At 35.7% G+C, this 16,736-nt stretch overlaps 4 protein-coding genes across 7 annotated transcripts; 1 reads left to right on the top strand and 3 right to left on the bottom strand.

The window, feature by feature from the left end:
• Nucleotides 1-3,619: 3,619 nt before the first annotated feature.
• On the top strand, nt 3,620-6,688 carry LOC125219460 (protein NUCLEAR FUSION DEFECTIVE 4). Its single transcript, XM_048121438.2, has 3 exons — nt 3,620-4,145; nt 4,982-5,904; nt 6,003-6,688. The coding sequence occupies exons 1-3, from the start codon at nt 3,807-3,809 to the stop codon at nt 6,508-6,510; spliced, it is 1,770 nt and encodes a 589-aa protein (XP_047977395.1). The 5' UTR covers nt 3,620-3,806; the 3' UTR covers nt 6,511-6,688.
• A 102-nt stretch (nt 6,689-6,790) lies between these two features.
• LOC125219461 (large ribosomal subunit protein bL27c-like) lies at nt 6,791-8,500 on the bottom strand. The gene is made up of 3 exons (XM_048121440.2): nt 8,130-8,500; nt 7,174-7,275; nt 6,791-7,096 (listed from the first exon to the last, which is right to left on the bottom strand). The coding sequence occupies exons 1-3, from the start codon at nt 8,421-8,423 to the stop codon at nt 6,908-6,910; spliced, it is 585 nt and encodes a 194-aa protein (XP_047977397.1). The 5' UTR covers nt 8,424-8,500; the 3' UTR covers nt 6,791-6,907.
• A 701-nt stretch (nt 8,501-9,201) lies between these two features.
• Nucleotides 9,202-12,596, bottom strand: LOC125223034 (putative phytol kinase 3, chloroplastic). Of its 3 annotated transcripts, none has more exons than XM_048125986.2 (6): nt 11,039-12,596; nt 10,425-10,492; nt 10,211-10,342; nt 9,818-9,933; nt 9,623-9,737; nt 9,202-9,541 (listed from the first exon to the last, which is right to left on the bottom strand). In XM_048125986.2, the coding sequence occupies exons 1-6, from the start codon at nt 11,327-11,329 to the stop codon at nt 9,364-9,366; spliced, it is 900 nt and encodes a 299-aa protein (XP_047981943.1). In that variant the 5' UTR covers nt 11,330-12,596; the 3' UTR covers nt 9,202-9,363. The 3 variants fall into 3 exon arrangements, with proteins under 3 accessions (XP_047981943.1, XP_088919148.1, XP_088919149.1); XM_089063023.1 differs by having other exon boundaries at nt 9,483-9,541; nt 9,623-9,699; XM_089063022.1 differs by lacking the exon at nt 10,211-10,342.
• A 252-nt stretch (nt 12,597-12,848) lies between these two features.
• Nucleotides 12,849-15,549, bottom strand: LOC125223035 (mitochondrial import receptor subunit TOM20-like). 2 transcript variants are annotated; one of them, XM_048125992.2, is made up of 6 exons: nt 15,375-15,549; nt 15,078-15,156; nt 14,439-14,608; nt 14,309-14,356; nt 13,557-13,646; nt 12,849-13,175 (listed from the first exon to the last, which is right to left on the bottom strand). In XM_048125992.2, exons 1-6 carry the CDS (start codon nt 15,468-15,470, stop codon nt 13,044-13,046), a joined length of 615 nt encoding a protein of 204 aa, XP_047981949.1. In that variant the 5' UTR covers nt 15,471-15,549; the 3' UTR covers nt 12,849-13,043. The 2 variants fall into 2 exon arrangements, with proteins under 2 accessions (XP_047981949.1, XP_047981944.1); XM_048125987.2 differs by having other exon boundaries at nt 12,849-13,178; nt 15,375-15,548.
• Between the last annotated feature and the right edge of the window lie 1,187 nt (nt 15,550-16,736).

The raw sequence follows: 16,736 nt of genomic DNA, 5'->3' as shown, positions 1-16,736 counted from the left end.
TTAATTGGACTTCTTTCCTTGAAATGTAAATTAGTTCGGCAGATGGCCCTAAACAATTGATGTGCTTATCCAAAAATAATATTCATCGTCTTTTTATGAAAATAATAATTACTAGTGTGGTCTTTTTCAGACCACAATTCAACATGCTCATTCGTTTAATTATAAGATTTTGTTAGACCATAATCATTTTTTTTTTAATAAAGATTTACCAAATGTTGGGTGTAGTGATGGTGAAATATATCAGATGGTATATATAATATATATATTTGCATCACGAAATTTTAATAAATCTTTTTCTCTTTTATAAAGCTTAGTGAAATTATAAATTTGAATATGGTGTTATCCGTCTTTCCTAAGGTTTTTATATTTATTTTCCAGCATACAGTTCTAAATTTTAATTACTTTGGACCCCTTTCATCCATAATATCGTGCTATTATTTGAAAAATGATACCTAACCCATATTAATTACTACTAGTATAATTTTTCACAATTTTAATTATTTTGGACTTTGTATCCCTTTTTCTATAATATCGTACTATTATTTAAAAATGATACCTAACTGTAGTAATAATATAATATTTTATCGATGTAGATACCTATGAAGACATCCTCATACTAGTATAATGCAGTTTTAATGTGTGCCTCAACTATTCATATGTAGCTTACCTCTTATTAATAAGGAGTGACAATTATATAAATGTTAATTTTTCATGTATAATACACATAGAGAAGTAATATAATTTATAAACGTGAAATAAATAAATAAAATACTCCTAAGCAACGGTTACAGATATTTTAAATTTTATGTACAATATACATATAGAAGTATCATCTATGATATGATATTTGAATGTGAAATTGATAAGAACAAATAATACATGGAGTAATACAAATGCCTCCAAGAGTGATGCATTGAAAGGATAGTAGTATATGAAAGGCCCAAAGCTGTTTGTTATGGATATAGAGCATACAAGGTGATGAACTGATGATGTTATATGTTGGAGCAGTGAGAAAATATAAGAACTTTTGCCATTTTGTCTATTTTTATTTTAAATATAATTTTGTTTTTTAAATTTTTTTTCCACAAATTATTTTTATTTATATGGAGGTAATTTGCTTGTAAATTTACGAATATTTGACATATTCTCACTTATACTATGACTTTTTAAAAATTTAAGATACATCAATGTTGCACTGTCATGGTTTTTCGTCAGATATTTTACAAATTAAAGTTGAAGCGTTTATTGTAATTAAGGGACATCGATTTTAATAGAAGAATGGAAATTAAGATTATAATATTATGGATTAGTATTTGGAGCCTATCTCTGCTTGAGAAGCTGGTGTCATTAATATGGCTCACAAGTTTTTCAAGTTAATTCTATAGAATTTGGAAGTGTATATCTAACAGTTTTTATAAATTGATTATAAACGGTAAAGTAAAATGAAAATGTTAATGAAAATTTTATAATATTATTATATTAAAATTTAGAATGAAAATAAAGTATATAGAAAAAGTACAACACGTGATTAATATGAGTGGTTAGAAAGGTTGCAACATAATCATATATCACACATTCATGGAGTAATATTGTCGGCTGGTGTTACTGTGTTAGTAATATAAATAGAGTAATGATAAACTATTAAATTTTGTACCACCAAAACAATATTATATTAGCTATTTTGATGTGTTAATTAAATATTAAAATAATAAATATAGTTAGTTAACAAATTAAAAATAATTTATTAGTCTTTAGCCTCATTTTCAATTTTTTATTTTTATATTTGAATTATTTCTCTATTATTTTTTAAATTTGAATTAAAGTATGCATTAATTACATTTTATGGTTCAAAAAAAATTTGAAAATTATACACAAATACCGTAATATTATGCACGTTCCCTATACTATATGTATGTCTATACTTTTTAATTAAATGTATATATACATTACTTTTTCTCCCAAATAAACCAATTTTTGATTGTACAAAATTTGGTTGCATAGACTTATTGATATAAATATGGCATCAATTTAGAAATGATAGTATCTAATAATGATTTGTGAATGTGTACATTGACACACATCCAAAGAAATGGAAGTAGTAGGGTCAAAATTTATCAGTGAAATAGGGTCGTTGCCGACTCACTAGCGTTGTCGGCCACCATATAAGTTAAGGAAGTTTTTTTTAGCTATCTAAATCACGTAAAAAGGATAATCAGGGCAAAAGCTTGATTGTCGCAGGATCTAAAGACAATTTCTGCAATATTCCAGCTGTATTCTTGGACTAAAGGTGGGTCGGTCGACCTCCTTTTTCGTTCCTTAATGTTCTGTAATGCAATCCGACATAATTTTAGAATTATAAGTCAATTAAAACTCTCAAATTATTCAAAACCTAAGAAAATATATGTTGTAGATTAGATTATTTGTCACAGCCAAATAAAAAGCACAAATTTTCAACTTATTAGCACTTGATTCGGAAAATCTCAACTTTCTATCAAGTTGTTGAGAAAAAGATAGGGATTATCCATCAAGGCGTCAAGTGGTTTGGTTTTTATTCAAAATACAAAATTGACAAATGTAGTGTGACTAATAATTATTGTATGACAGTATGAGAATATGCCATGATATATTCGATAAATTCAACACGTTGGAAATTCATTATTTATATACACACAAATACACTACTTCCATGGAAATTTTGATCTAGTGTAAATAATAAGTAAATAATATTGTTCCTTTGCTCCAAAAATAATCATGCAATATTTGTGGACGACAGAGTTTAAATCCGCAATTAATAAAGTTAGAAAAGAGAACCATCAATAAAATAAGAGAGAAGAAAAAGAAAAATGTCAAAAAGTTATCGAACATAAGACTAATTTTATGGATAACTCAAAATAAAAAATAGAATTATTTTTTCATGATATCTCTTTTTAATTTGATCGTATGGATGTATTATATGAATAATCACACTTTGTTCATCCAAATCACTATTTTTCATTTTGATTTATAATCATTAATATCTTTCATTTTTAACAATTTAATTCTCTTACTAATAAATGTATATAATACTTGAAAAACACACATCAATTTAAAATGGGCTAGTATTGAAATTATTAAAGTTTGATTGAATTTTAGTTAATCATATGAAATTTTAAAACTGAAATATTAAAACACGAGCTTTATATTTTCTTAATCTTCTCATCTACTTATAATCTGTAATTTTTTATTGATATTCAGAATAATGTTATTTCATATAGAAAATAAGAGATAAAAAAAGAAAGAAAATAGTATACTTATAGTAATTAATCATGTTATTTCAAACATAATTAATGACAGCATTTTATATATTGATGACACAATTAATAAAAGATAAAATTACGTAATGTAATATTCAGATTACAACAACATGATTGGTCGAATCTCATAACATTTCAGGATTATTTAAATGAAGATATTTCATGATTTTTCTTTAATTATTTAAATGTCATCTTCATTCTATTTTTGGTTGTACGATAATCACAAAAAAAATTGAATAAAAAAATTAAAAATCGTGTGTCAGTATCAATCGAAGTGTTCCACTAAACTACAACGATTGTCGTTCGACGCCTTCCACACAGTCAATCGTGAAAAATGTGGATGTGGAAAGCATTTATTTAACCCCTTTTTATTGTAGAAGAAGATAGCAGATCAGCTCAAACACACGCCAACTGTTTGTGAAATTGTCTCAGAGAGAGAGAGAGAAAAATATCTACAAGAGCTCAAAGCTTTTCCGATTCAGCTGAGGGCTGATTGTAAAGAGGGAAAGCGAAATGATGGGCCGTTTCGGAGAGAAGTTCACGTCCTTCTATAACAATCGGTGGCTGGTTTTCGTGGCTGCAATGTGGCTGCAATCATGCGGCGGCGTTGGTTATGTATTCGGGAGCATATCGCCGGTGATCAAGAGCAATCTGAGCTATAATCAGAAGCAAGTTGCGAGATTGGGGGTGGCCAAGGATTTGGGTGACAGCGTTGGGTTTTTACCTGGGATTTTAACGGATTTTCTGCCGCTGTGGGGTGTTTTGCTGGTTGGGGCGATTCAGAATCTGATTGGATATGGTTGGGTGTGGCTGGTTGTCACTGGAAGAACTCCTGTCTTGCCGTTGTGGGCCGTGAGTGCTTCTTTTACCCCTTTTTTTTGTCAAGTTCTTCACTTTTTGATCCATTGACTTTTGGCCTTTTACTGATTTTGAACGAGATCTTGTGTTTTTCTGTGTATGTGTGTGTGTGTGTGTTAAATTGGTTTGAATATGAAATTTTGGTTGTTGGGCCTTTTTTGGGGATTTTAAGGCGTTGAACTTGAATTATGCCAGCTGTTGAGGTTGATGTTTTTGTGACTAGTGTGGAATGATTTTGGTCTTTGTTTTTCAGTTCAAGTTCTTGCTTCTTCTTTTCCTAGCTAGTTTTGGGTTGATGTTTGTGCTTGTCCTGGGACAATTTGTTCGTTGAGGATTAATGAAATCGATCTTACCTTATCTGGAATCGGTTGTTTTCTGGATGTGTTTATTGAGAACTTGTGATAGTAAGATGTATTGATGACTGTTAGACATGGGATGAATTCATATCCACATGAAATGCTATGAATTTTTCTCTTAAAGATGCTATTGCTACCTATAACTGAAGAAAAGTGTTTATAACTTTCTGTTTCTGTGGAGATGTTGAGGATCATATGCTAATGGTAATGTGTGTTTTATCTGCAATAAAACAAGTTCTAAAATCTGTGTAAGTGGAAATGTAAATGGTTGACTGATCGTCTGAAGGCATAGCCGACCAGTCAATTTTTCTGGTGGCCTTGATCAATTGACAATTGGCGATATGAAAGTTTGAAGCAGAAGATGGCATCTTTCTAGTTGTTAAAAGTTCTTGCAATTTTATAGTTGCAGCCGGTTCCTCAGTAGGGACGCGGTTCTCTTCCTGTTTTGACTGTTATATCCTTTCATATATGCAGATGTGCATTCTTATATTTGTGGGAACGAATGGTGAGACCTATTTCAATACAGCTGCACTCGTGTCTTGTGTGCAAAACTTCCCAAAGAACCGAGGTCCAGTTGTGGGGATACTCAAGGGTTTTGCTGGGCTGAGTGGAGCAATCTTGACTCAGGTATATGCATTGTTGCATTCTCCCGACCAAGCTTCTCTGATATTTATGATTGCAGTTGGTCCGACAATAGTGGCCATTGCGCTGATGTTCATCATCAGGCCTGTAGGAGGTCACAAGCAAGTAAGATCGTCTGACGGGTACAGTTTCACAACCATTTACGGTGTCTGCATCATTTTGGCTGCTTATTTGATGGGGGTCATGCTCGTACAAGATCTTGTCTCCGTGAGCGAGACTGTCGTTACAATCTTCACTCTGATTCTGTTTGTCCTTCTGTTGTTCCCTATTGTCATCCCTATCACCTTGAACTTCCGAGACCCAAAACCACCCGAAGAAGAGTCACTTCTCAGCCCAGATAATCAACAGTCGAGCAGATCCGGAGATGAGTCTCCAGATATCATATTCAGTGAAATTGAAGATGAAAAGCCAAAAGAAGTGGATCTCCTTCCTGCTTCGGAGAGGCAAAAGAGAATCGCTCAGCTTCAGTCGAGACTTGCCCAAGCCGCTGCCGAAGGAGCAGTGAGAATCAAGAAACGAAGGCCACACCGTGGAGAGGATTTCACTATGATGGAGGCATTGGTTAAGGCTGATCTTTGGCTTATCTTTTTCTCTCTTATGCTAGGTTCCGGTTCTGGTTTGACTGTGATTGATAACTTGGGCCAAATGAGTGAGTCTCTCGGGTATGACAACACCCAAGTTTTCGTCTCCATGATCAGCATCTTTAACTTCCTAGGCCGCGTTGGTGGTGGCTACTTCTCTGAGATAGTCGTCAGGTAACAAATCTCATCGATTCTCATCATTAAATCCTTGATAGCAGTATATCATAACTATCACATATTCGTTCTCACTCGATTTCCTTTGCTTGTAAAAGTGACTATGCATACCCAAGGCCTATAGCCATAGCCGTTGCTCAAGTCTTTATGGCGATTGGACATTTTCTCTTCGCTATGGGATGGCCTGGCTCGATGTACGTTGGAACTCTCCTCGTTGGCCTTGGCTATGGAGCACATTGGGCCATCATACCTGCTACAGCCTCCGAATTGTTTGGTCTGAAAAAATTCGCAGCTCTATACAATTTCCTCACCCTTGCCAACCCTGCAGGTTCTCTGATAATGTCAGGTGTTCTCGCGAGTTCCATATACGACAGTGAAGCAGAGAAACAAGCTCACGGAAAAAATTACATACCTCGTGGTATATCCTTCTCGTTCCCAAACTTCTTGAGAGCTGAAGAAACACTAAAATGCAAAGGTACCATTTGCTTCTGCGTGACTTCCTTGACCCTGTCGGGGCTCTGTGTGGTTGCCGTCATCTTGAGCTTGATTCTTGTCTATCGAACGAAGTCAGTGTACCGTAACCTCTACGGAAGTTCTCGGAGGTAAGGTGATGAATACTACCGTGTCTGCAGTTTAATGCAGTGTTATCTTGTTTTGGTTGTTTGTATCGTTTCTTCACCAATCAAAGCTCTAGCAGCAAAGTTTGGTTGGTTGAAGCTTTGTGATATATTCTTTGATTACAGGATCAAATTATTTGAGTGACAGTATGATGTTTTTTATTGTATTTGGTAATGCTTTCCTCATTTTCTTTGGAAGATATGGATGACCAATGATTGATTGTTGTATGAGATTAGTCTTGCGGTTGTGTGATTAATAAAAATTGTAATTAACCAAGCCTTCATTCTTTCTTGATATACAATGAAATTTGCTCAAAATAATACCAAATGTAAATTAAATACACACAAACTCAAAAGGCAAAAGGCAATATCTAATTAGACCAAACTCAACAAGATGCTGCATCTTCATCTGCTTCAGGAATAGAGGCAAGAACCAGTTGAGGTTCAGCCACAATGCCTTCTCTAATATCCCTCCTAGCCCTTCTTCGCTCGCGTTGTAATCTGAACGACTCCCTCTTTCGTGCTCTGTAACTGTTGGGGTTCTCGGGTTGCACTTCACGGGGGTAGACACTAATCTGTTTATTGCAGCAGTAGTTTTGAGTGAAATTGAGCATTCACACAAGTTGCAAGTTTGTGAAGATGAAAGGCTTACCTTTTTCTTGTCTGGTCCAAACTTCTCGAACTTCACTAGTCCATCTATCAAGGCGAAAATAGTGTGATCCCGGCCGAGCCCAACGTTGTTGCCAGGATGAAACTGCACAAAATTGAAAGAATGAAGATGAAGATAATCAAGTGTAAGCCGTGAGGTTGTGACGAGGTTCTTGTCAGCATAGGCTAAGTTCTTGAAACACTAGAAATCAAGATGGGTTTTTTTCATGAAATCTTAAGCAATCAGCACCAAGAGAGTTTTATAACAGTGACAATCTTGATCCATCAAACAAGCTAATAGAAGGCCTCACAAAAAGGATAATGCACACCAATAAGGTTTGGCATTTCCAAATGCATATAGCAGTTGTAATAAGGTTCAATATCTCACCTCCAACTGCATATATCACATGTAAAATTTGCTACTTCCAATTGCAATAGGAGTAATAGTAGTATGATTCAATCTCTCACCCTCTAACTGCAATTATCACAGATAAAATTTGCTGTTTCCAATTGCATATAGCAGGTTGACATTTCATCCAAGAAATCAACAAATAGCACGAATAAGGTTCGACAATTCTACGCTCCAACGTTCAATATCTTTCACTGTCCAACGGCATATAGCACTAATCCGTATCCCCCAAATCCCAATTGTTCTATTCATATTCATAAACAAGCCCTTCAAACAACCTAGCTAGTTTGATATTTCATCCTCCAATCCACAAATAACTCTAATAAGGTTCGACATTCACAAATGCATGACATTTGCATCCTCCAATTGTTCAATTCATTCATCCAACAATAATAAAGTAAATAAACCCTAATCTCATACCATGCCAACTCCAAACAGTTCAGAGAATCAAAATTCAAAATCACAATGCTCCAATGCAGAATTACGCACCTAATCTTCACAATAAAACCTAAATTCAAAAAAAAGGCTGCATTAGAAAGAGATAGAGAGACCTTGGTGCCGCGTTGGCGGACGATAATGGAGCCAGCCTTGGCCGCTTGATCGCCGAAAATTTTGACTCCAAGCCTCTGCCCCGGCGAGTCGCGGCCGTTCTTAGTGCTTCCAGCTCCTTTCTTGTGCGCCGACTCAATCGTCAGCGGCGGCTTCATCGGGAGCAGAACGGCGGCGTGCTGAGCGACGTGAATCGAACCGAAATCGCCTCTGAAAAAGGAAGAGGAGGAGCTGGAGGCGATGGAGAGCCCCTTGAACGCCCCCGCCAGATTGAAACTCAAACTCACTGCCGCCATTGTTGTCTCTGCAAATCAACTCAATTTACAGTTGAAAAAGATAAGGATTTTTGTATATTGCATTTACCTTATCGACACTGGTGGAGTATGTGAGCTACAACCACCTGATTTTTACTCCTTACGAAAATAAATTACTAGTAGTAGTTCAAATTTTACCAACCTCGTAAAATTTGAAAACGGATACTTCAATTATACAATTTCAATTTAAAACAATTATGCTGCTCGCGATAAATTTGTATGATTTCACATATGTGCATTTTTGTAATAAAAACATTTGCTCCGACACAAAAATCTTATCTAAAGATAAGATTAAGATCTAGTTAAAGTTTTTATCTAGAGTTCGAGTTCATCATGACGTGGCAATACTACATAATAAACTCTTTGTTTGCACAAAATAATTACCTAACGAGAAAATAAATTGTTAAAAGGTAGTTTTTAACGTACATAACTGAACTTTTTTCAACATTTTATATTGAAAATCATTTTATAAACATTAATTGATTTAAAATAAATTTCATACTCATCATTTTGCAATACTTGGAAAAAAAAATTTAATTTTACTTGATATATATGTATATTTAAGAAAAAAAAATATTTTCTTACTAAATATTGTATAATTAATTCAAATCAAGCTCAAAATCATGTTACGATTCGATATAAATTTCTATATATCACTTCTTACTTATCGCTACATATAATACAATAAATAATAAAACTAATTTTTGATTAAATTCACTTAAGTTTAAATAGGACGTAGGGAATACTTTTTCTTCAACAGTGACACCCTTAATCTTTTTGTCTTTTTGCTGCTCAACAAAATTTACAAATAATCAACAGTTTTAAATACCACAAGTTACAACTACAAGAAGAAATTCCTACAACAGGTTAGGCTAAAAAAATTTCACATTCGTGGCAATCGTAGTCCGTTACATCGCCCTACTCAGAAGACGAAACTGCCAACCAAAACCGCGGTCAGTGGCACGGTCAAGTTGTCGTCGAGCTCAGTGCTGAAAGGGTGTGATTCAACTAAAGCAGTAGCCACAGACACTACCAAAAACCCAATAACCAATTTAACGCTTTCTTCCATGAACCCGAAAGATGCATAGTACATCATGATTCTGTTGAGGCATACGTCTCTTTCAGAACATAAATGTCATTAAGTTTAAGGCAGAGGACGAGGACGAGGGAGAGTATGTTACCCGAGAGAAGCCAAGAAACCGAAACTCGCCATTGCAATACTGCCATTGACTGATTTGTTTTGATTGTAGGGAAGTTTCTGGCCACCAAAACGACGTCCCACAATATCAGCCATACCTGATAAGAATGTGGTTATCCGACTAACAACGTTGGAGAAACTAATCGTGCGGAACCAGAAGTCGAATAGAAGAGAATACCATCACCAGCACACATGTTACACACTGCTGCAATTGCGATAGGAGACGTCCTCCAGTAAACGGCACTGGCTAGAGTGATTGTGGCAGCATAGTACAATGGCCCCTTAAGGAGTTCCCTGAACAGACAATCGACATTGGGATTAAATCAACTTATTCGGATTCTTAGAAGCAGCTCTTGATTTCGAATCATCTTTGCTTGCAGCATCAACACATCATGCTGTTGAAGCTTCAAAAACAGGCTATGTTTTGCACACTTGTCAACGACACGCAGAAAATTAATGTGGTTTTTACAACATGAGAATTCGGAGAGTACCAAGAAAACTTGAATGCCACTATTCTACCATTAGACAGTTTCTTCTTGACAAACTGGTTTGTATGACATTTGAGACATACCTATAGTCCCCATATCTGGTCATGGACAAGACGGTTGCATCATCTTTCAATATACCAAGTCCGGTCAGAAGCATTTTTATTATATTAACAGCGGGAATGAGAGCTGCGAAAAGTGCTCCCTGCCGGCCAGAACTGTAACATACTACTATCTATGATGAGCTCAATTAGATAGACATACACCGCGTCGACTAAATCAGTGGAAAGATAGTGTTACCTGAACATAGGCCAGCAAAGCATGAATGCTAGTCCCACAGTTATGTGAACAAGCTTCCTATTTAGTTTCTACAAGAGAAAAATATGTTCAGAAAGAGCATACAGAGACTAATAAATGCTTGAATATGGGATTCTCAAACATAGACACCAAACAAATAATAGAGCTATTGTTGGAGATGGATCTTTGAAGTTAGCCGTTGAAGTCGACTGTTAGTTAATTAGTTATGTCTAGTGATAGTCTGTGATGACAGTTGTGTACGAGTTCTATAAATAGATCATCTCGATCTGCTACGCGCACATATACACGTGTAATAGAATACAACTATACAAGTTCATCTGAATCATTTTATAAGGTTTCTTTTCAAGCCATTACACATACATACATGTGTTGTCGATCCAGTTATCAATACGAAACACATTTATTGGAGAGCTCTTGTTTCAGGTATGTATAATAGTAATACTACTAGTATAAGTCATCCAGTGTAAACCTTATTGGACATTCAATTCAACACCATGTTTTTGTTTCTACAGCAAAGATTAAAACCTAATCAAGCATCAATTGAGTTAAAAAAAGCAGTTTCTCAACCCTATTTCAAGCAACAATTAAATATAAACCTGGTCAAAGACGCGTCTCCTAGCAGTGTGCTCCCACAGCTTGAGCAGCGAGAGAGCGACGCCTCCCGACACACCTTCGGCGATGAGGTCGCTGACAAGGACGCTGTCGGAAAACATAGTGCGGAACCTTGTCCTCCTTGGCGGCGTGGGGCTGAGCACTGGCAGCTGGATGAAGCTGAAACAGTCTTTGTGAATGCAAGTGGCGTAACGCCGTCGTTTTGAGGTTTTGGAGGAATGCAGAGTGGAATGCTGGCGCACGTGTTTTACTAGGCTGGGGGCTACAGACGCCATTGCCGGACAACTGTCGGTTGTCTGATTTTAAGCTTTTCATTTATGGCGCTCAAAAATATGTACGCTTGGACTAATTTTTAGATAGAGCCTATTTAGGTGAAAATATATGCAATCACATCTACTTAATTCTATCATCTTTCTCAATGCTAATTCATCACATTTTTATTTTGACACACGCATACGCTAAATCAAACAAATACAAAATTTCAATGTTTTGTGTAAGAAGTGACTATGATTCATGATTTATACTCAACATCTTACCAAATAACTTCGTTATCAATTTAAAATCAATACTAATATATTACGAATATGAAATCATAATTCTTTTACTACAGCTTTTTAAATTGAGGAATGAGGAGTAAAATTTGATCAAAATTTATTACTTATGATGTTTTTTTAATGTAAATAGATTGTGATATGTTGTCACATAGATATAGATACGTTGTCTTGTCGCATTCATTAATATGTGGAGTACATGGATATAGATATGTGGTCTTGTCGCACTCATTAATAATGCAATGAGTCTATACAGTAGAGTCAAAAGTACTACTCCTACTACTGAGAAGATGATACAAAAGAAATTACTCCCTCCATCTCCCTAATTTGTAATTAGTACTCCCTCCGTCCCGGAGTATTAGACTCACTTCTTTTGGGCACATGATTTAAGGAATTGATATTTAAATAGTTAAAGTGGAGAGAGTAAAGTATGAGAGAGGGAAAAAGTAGGAGAGATAAGAGAGAAAAAAGTAGGTGGAGAATAAAATAAGATAGATGCTTTTTGCAAAAAAAGGAAATGAGTCTAATATGTTAGGACATCCCAAAAAGGAAAGTTGGTCTAATACCTTGGGACGGAGGGAGTACCATTTAATTTGATACGAGTTATAAGAAATATAATAAAATATGAACTAACCATTTAATTTGATACAAGTTTTAAGAAATATAATAAAATATGAATTTAAAAAACTAATGACATATAAATCCTACTTTATATATTAGTTTTATAATAAAATGTGAATGAGAATGAATTAGTGAAATGTAGAATCCACTGCTAAAATGGTAAAAGTGAAAGGTGACAAATTTTTAGTGATGAACGAAAATGAAAATAAGTCAAATTTTCAGGGACAGAAGAGGAGTAGTTAGAACTCAAATAAAATAAACACAAAATATATGAATGGCGCAGACTGATACAGAAAAATAAATTAGATGGCCAAGCCACAATTGTTGGTAGCTATGGTAAATCAAATCTAAATCAAATATATAACTGATTAATTTAATCTCATGGGACGTAACAAAAGCATAACCAAAAAGAGAAACTAATATCCAAAATTAATACACCCTCTATCCCATAATAATATACTACCGCTTTTAAAATGTCACGAGTTTTAATACGCAATTTGGTAGCGTCCAACATAACGACGAATTCTGTTATAGCTGATAAATTTCAGAAAAGGAAAAAGAAGACACCAAAGCATCAATCAATTTATTCGCACAACTAAAAACAACAAACTAAAAGCAAGAATGGACAAGATCAATCGAAGTCTGCTTCCAACTATATATAACTAAAAACAAGTGCAGAGATGATCTTTTTGCCTGATGAGTTACACAAAAATAACGAACTAGTAAAAATTTCAACGGATAAGGAGCATAAGCTTTCTCAAGATTATCCCATCTACTAGAGCTAAGTACCTCTTGGTGCCAAGATGATGCGAGCTGCTTATCTTGGAGGAGGAGGTGGAGGCATGTTCGACTTTGCAAATCCAACCCATGCAACGATACCAACTGCAAGGATTACCCATCCAAAAATGTCGTACTTGAGATCACTACTTTTGCTCGTCTTTGTACTCTGCTGCTGCATATAACAAAGGTTTTCAGTTGTGAAATGAGGATTGCTATAACGAACCAAGTGTTTTATTAGCAACAGACGGGAAATCCAACAACAGCTAATAGGGATAAAAAGGTTGGTGAACTTAGTGAACTATGGAGGGGGAAAACCTTCAAAGTGGAAAAACATTAATTATAACCTCATGAGTGAGGATTGTGTTAAAAGTGGTGACCAATTTCAAGATCAGGAGGCTTGAAGTTGGCATGAATATGAAGAAAAGAACAAGGACTGAGGAATTTGTTTGAAGGAGAGATCTCCACATGTCAAACAAAATGTAATTTGTAGCCAAACTCAAGTCAAAATATCCAAGTTTTTGCCTATCAAAACAACGAATATGCCATGTACCTTGGTGCTGGCCGATGATGATGCGGGTGCTCCTGCCATAGCCTGCTGACCCAGCCCATGCTTGTGGATCTCCACGTGTAATTCAGGCGCCTAAGTAGAACACATAGGATACATCATATATACATATAGCCCATTAGTTCACATAAAAACAAAACTTTTCATTTCACAGTTGCACCAGGAGTCCAGGATACAATCTTTTTGAAAGAGCATTTCATCAATTGACCATAAATGGCTACATTACGGCTCTTTTCCTCCTAGACAAATAGGGCACAAAAATACCACACGTCATAGATATACATAACCCATGCTAGTTAATAGTAATAAATTTAAAATATTGGGATGTAAAACCAGTGGTAAATAGATTAAAGAGAAAACCATTGATCCATATCTTCAGCCTCGCATGGAACATACAAAAATATGAAAATTCTAATTAACATTTAAATCTGTCCATGCAGTACGTGAAGACCAAAGATGAAGGCTGAACTTGAATCGACAAACCATAACGGCATAAGCCACACAAACTACTATGTATTGGAGGATAAGTTTTGGAGAAGGTTCACATATATTCTGGCACTAGCATATCCATGGACTATGATGACAAGAATGAAACTAAATCTTTTATTTTTCCCCTACTATACAATAAAAATATCTGCCAATGCCAATGCCATCTTATAATCTTTTGTTCCAAGGGTATTATAAATTAAAGCCATGATCCTTAAAAGAGCATATAAGGGTAGGAAAAGCAAATGTACCTTGCTGGTAACTTCTAAGGATTTCTTGTAAAGTTCATTCGTCGGCTCCTGCGAGATAATAACTAGATAAATAGCAGTTCAGAAAGAGATATGATAGCACAAACAAAAAATTCCTTGTAGACATATATACCAGTTCAAATGCTTGCTCAAAGTACTGAGTTGCTTTATCGAAGTAAACCTTAGCCTCCTCCAGCTCGGGAATCAGAAATGCACTAGATGTATATGCATTCCCAAGGCACCACAGTGCGTCATGTTTGCTAGGGTCAATTACCAGTGCTTTTTCCAGCTTGTCAATAGCATCTACAAAATAACTAAGCAGCTGAGAGTTTGTTTCTCAAAATAACCCTCCCAATACTACCCGTCCTTCAAGTGGTGTTCGGTTTCCTAGATAAAATAATACCAAGATACAATCTAGGATAAACTGAACACCCCCAAAGATACAATTCAAAGATATATAGCTCTCTAACTGTGTATTACACATTTTGAGAATACTAATTCAGAACTATGCACAAATACAGACTCTATCAACTAACGACTCGTATCTATCCTACGTGTACTAGTAAGAGTTGCAGCTCCTCTGTCACTTTTTTCAAACTACTCACAAATCAATTCCAGGCTCTATCAACTTCAGTTTGCAAATCCTTTCCATTTCACGACTCTAGTATTACTATATTAGCAAACTCTACTAAATCAAATTTCTGAACACAGCTAATACAAAACGCAAGAGCAAATGATGGATCAAACCAGAGCATAACACCAGAATTTCTACCTTGAACCATCTCCTTCGACTCCGGCCCATTCTGAAACTGCGATAACTCCAACAACACACCTCCCCATCTTGTCAGATTCTGCAACAAAATTTCAAACAAATCAACCCTAAAAATCACAAACTCCAAAAACTAATTACACACTCACTCGACTTCGAACAATAATTTACATATTGAAAACAAGCAATCCTCGAACAATCATTGAGAAATTAAAACAGCTGAAATCAACGAGAGGAACAAAATGAAAAATGAAAAATGAAAAATCGCACACACAGTGTGTGGAAGGAGTGTATACTGACATCGGCGTCGCTAGGGTTTTTGGCGTAGGTTGCTTCAGCGGTTCTGCGAGCGTGCTCGAAGAAAAGAAGGCGATCGAAATCGTTGGGCAACTCCATTATTTTGGTCGATTGGTGCAAATTCTCTTCAGTTTTGCTACAGTTTCTAACTTTAATTCGGAGAAGAAGAATCTAAAGGTGAAGTTAGGGCTATTTCTTGTTTTTAACTCTGGACCGAATTCGGGTTCGGGCCCTCTTAACATTATCGGGCCCAATATTTACCACAAGTTTCTCAACTGGGAACTGTCTATTGTTGGGCTTATGAGTATATTTTATGGGCTGTGTATTTCAAAAAGAGTGGTTTTATGACTTTATCCTTTTTTTTGTACAAGCAGATGGCATGTTGCCTAGAAAAAATCATGAATTCTGTCATATATTGAGTCGTCAAGCAACTTTCAAACTAGACGTAAAAGTTATCAACTTAAACATTTTTCTCGTTTTCCTGTGAAGAATTATTACGATTCCCCTATTCTTATATGGTGAGTTAGTCTATCCATGTTTTAAATTGACGATGTGGTTGAATTATTTGCTTGAAAAAACTAATAAAATTTAGAGAGATTTCGAAATAAGGGTATCAATTCACCGACCTTTCGACAGTAAAGATTAAATTTGCTGACCTTTTAGAATATGGGTTTGAGTCATGCGAATTTTTCAGAATATGGGTTTTTTACTTTTTTATATTTTTTCTCTTATTTTTGTTATTATTTCCTTTCAATAATTATAAATTGATCGTACTACCCTCACATTTTTGCCCCATTTTTCAAAAATTCAATTGAAATTTTGCTTCAACTCCAAACCGGAGTTATCTCAGTAGTCATCTTGTGGCGGCGAATTGGAGTTCGAAATATACTGCAGGGCCAGCTCAACAACGGGGATCCCTAGCTTCCGAGGTAGCTTGTTGAACGTTTCTGATTTCGGCTCATTGAAAAGCTTCAAACTTGGCGGTGAGAATTCTGAATTTAATAAGATTCGCGATTCGGAGTCGCGTCGAGTATTGATAATAGCGCGTTGAGTTTGAACGAGAGAATTGAAGGTATTGTGAGTGGTGGTGTTGATTTGGGAGGGAATTTTGATGCTGAAGGTAGTTGGGGGAATGGGGCTGTGACTGGTAGCGGAATGAAAAATATTAGGGACAGAAATGTGCAAATTGGGGGTGAATTTGATGAGACTGCAAATGGGAGAAGGTTTAGTGATGGTGAGGAAGGGTTGGGAGTTGATGGAGGGGAAAATAGGAACTTATCGGATGAAAGTGAAGCTTCATCAAGGTGTGAGGCGGAGGGAAGAGGAGGGTGGAGGCGGGGAGCGCAGAACAATCTCGGTGTGGAG

This window comes from Salvia hispanica, chromosome 1 (genome assembly GCF_029641045.1).
Source record: "Salvia hispanica isolate PSC_SH4W2 chromosome 1, Shi_PSC_v1, whole genome shotgun sequence".
Taxonomy (NCBI): Eukaryota; Viridiplantae; Streptophyta; class Magnoliopsida; order Lamiales; family Lamiaceae; genus Salvia; species Salvia hispanica.
This window is presented reverse-complemented; position numbering and strand designations above follow the sequence as displayed.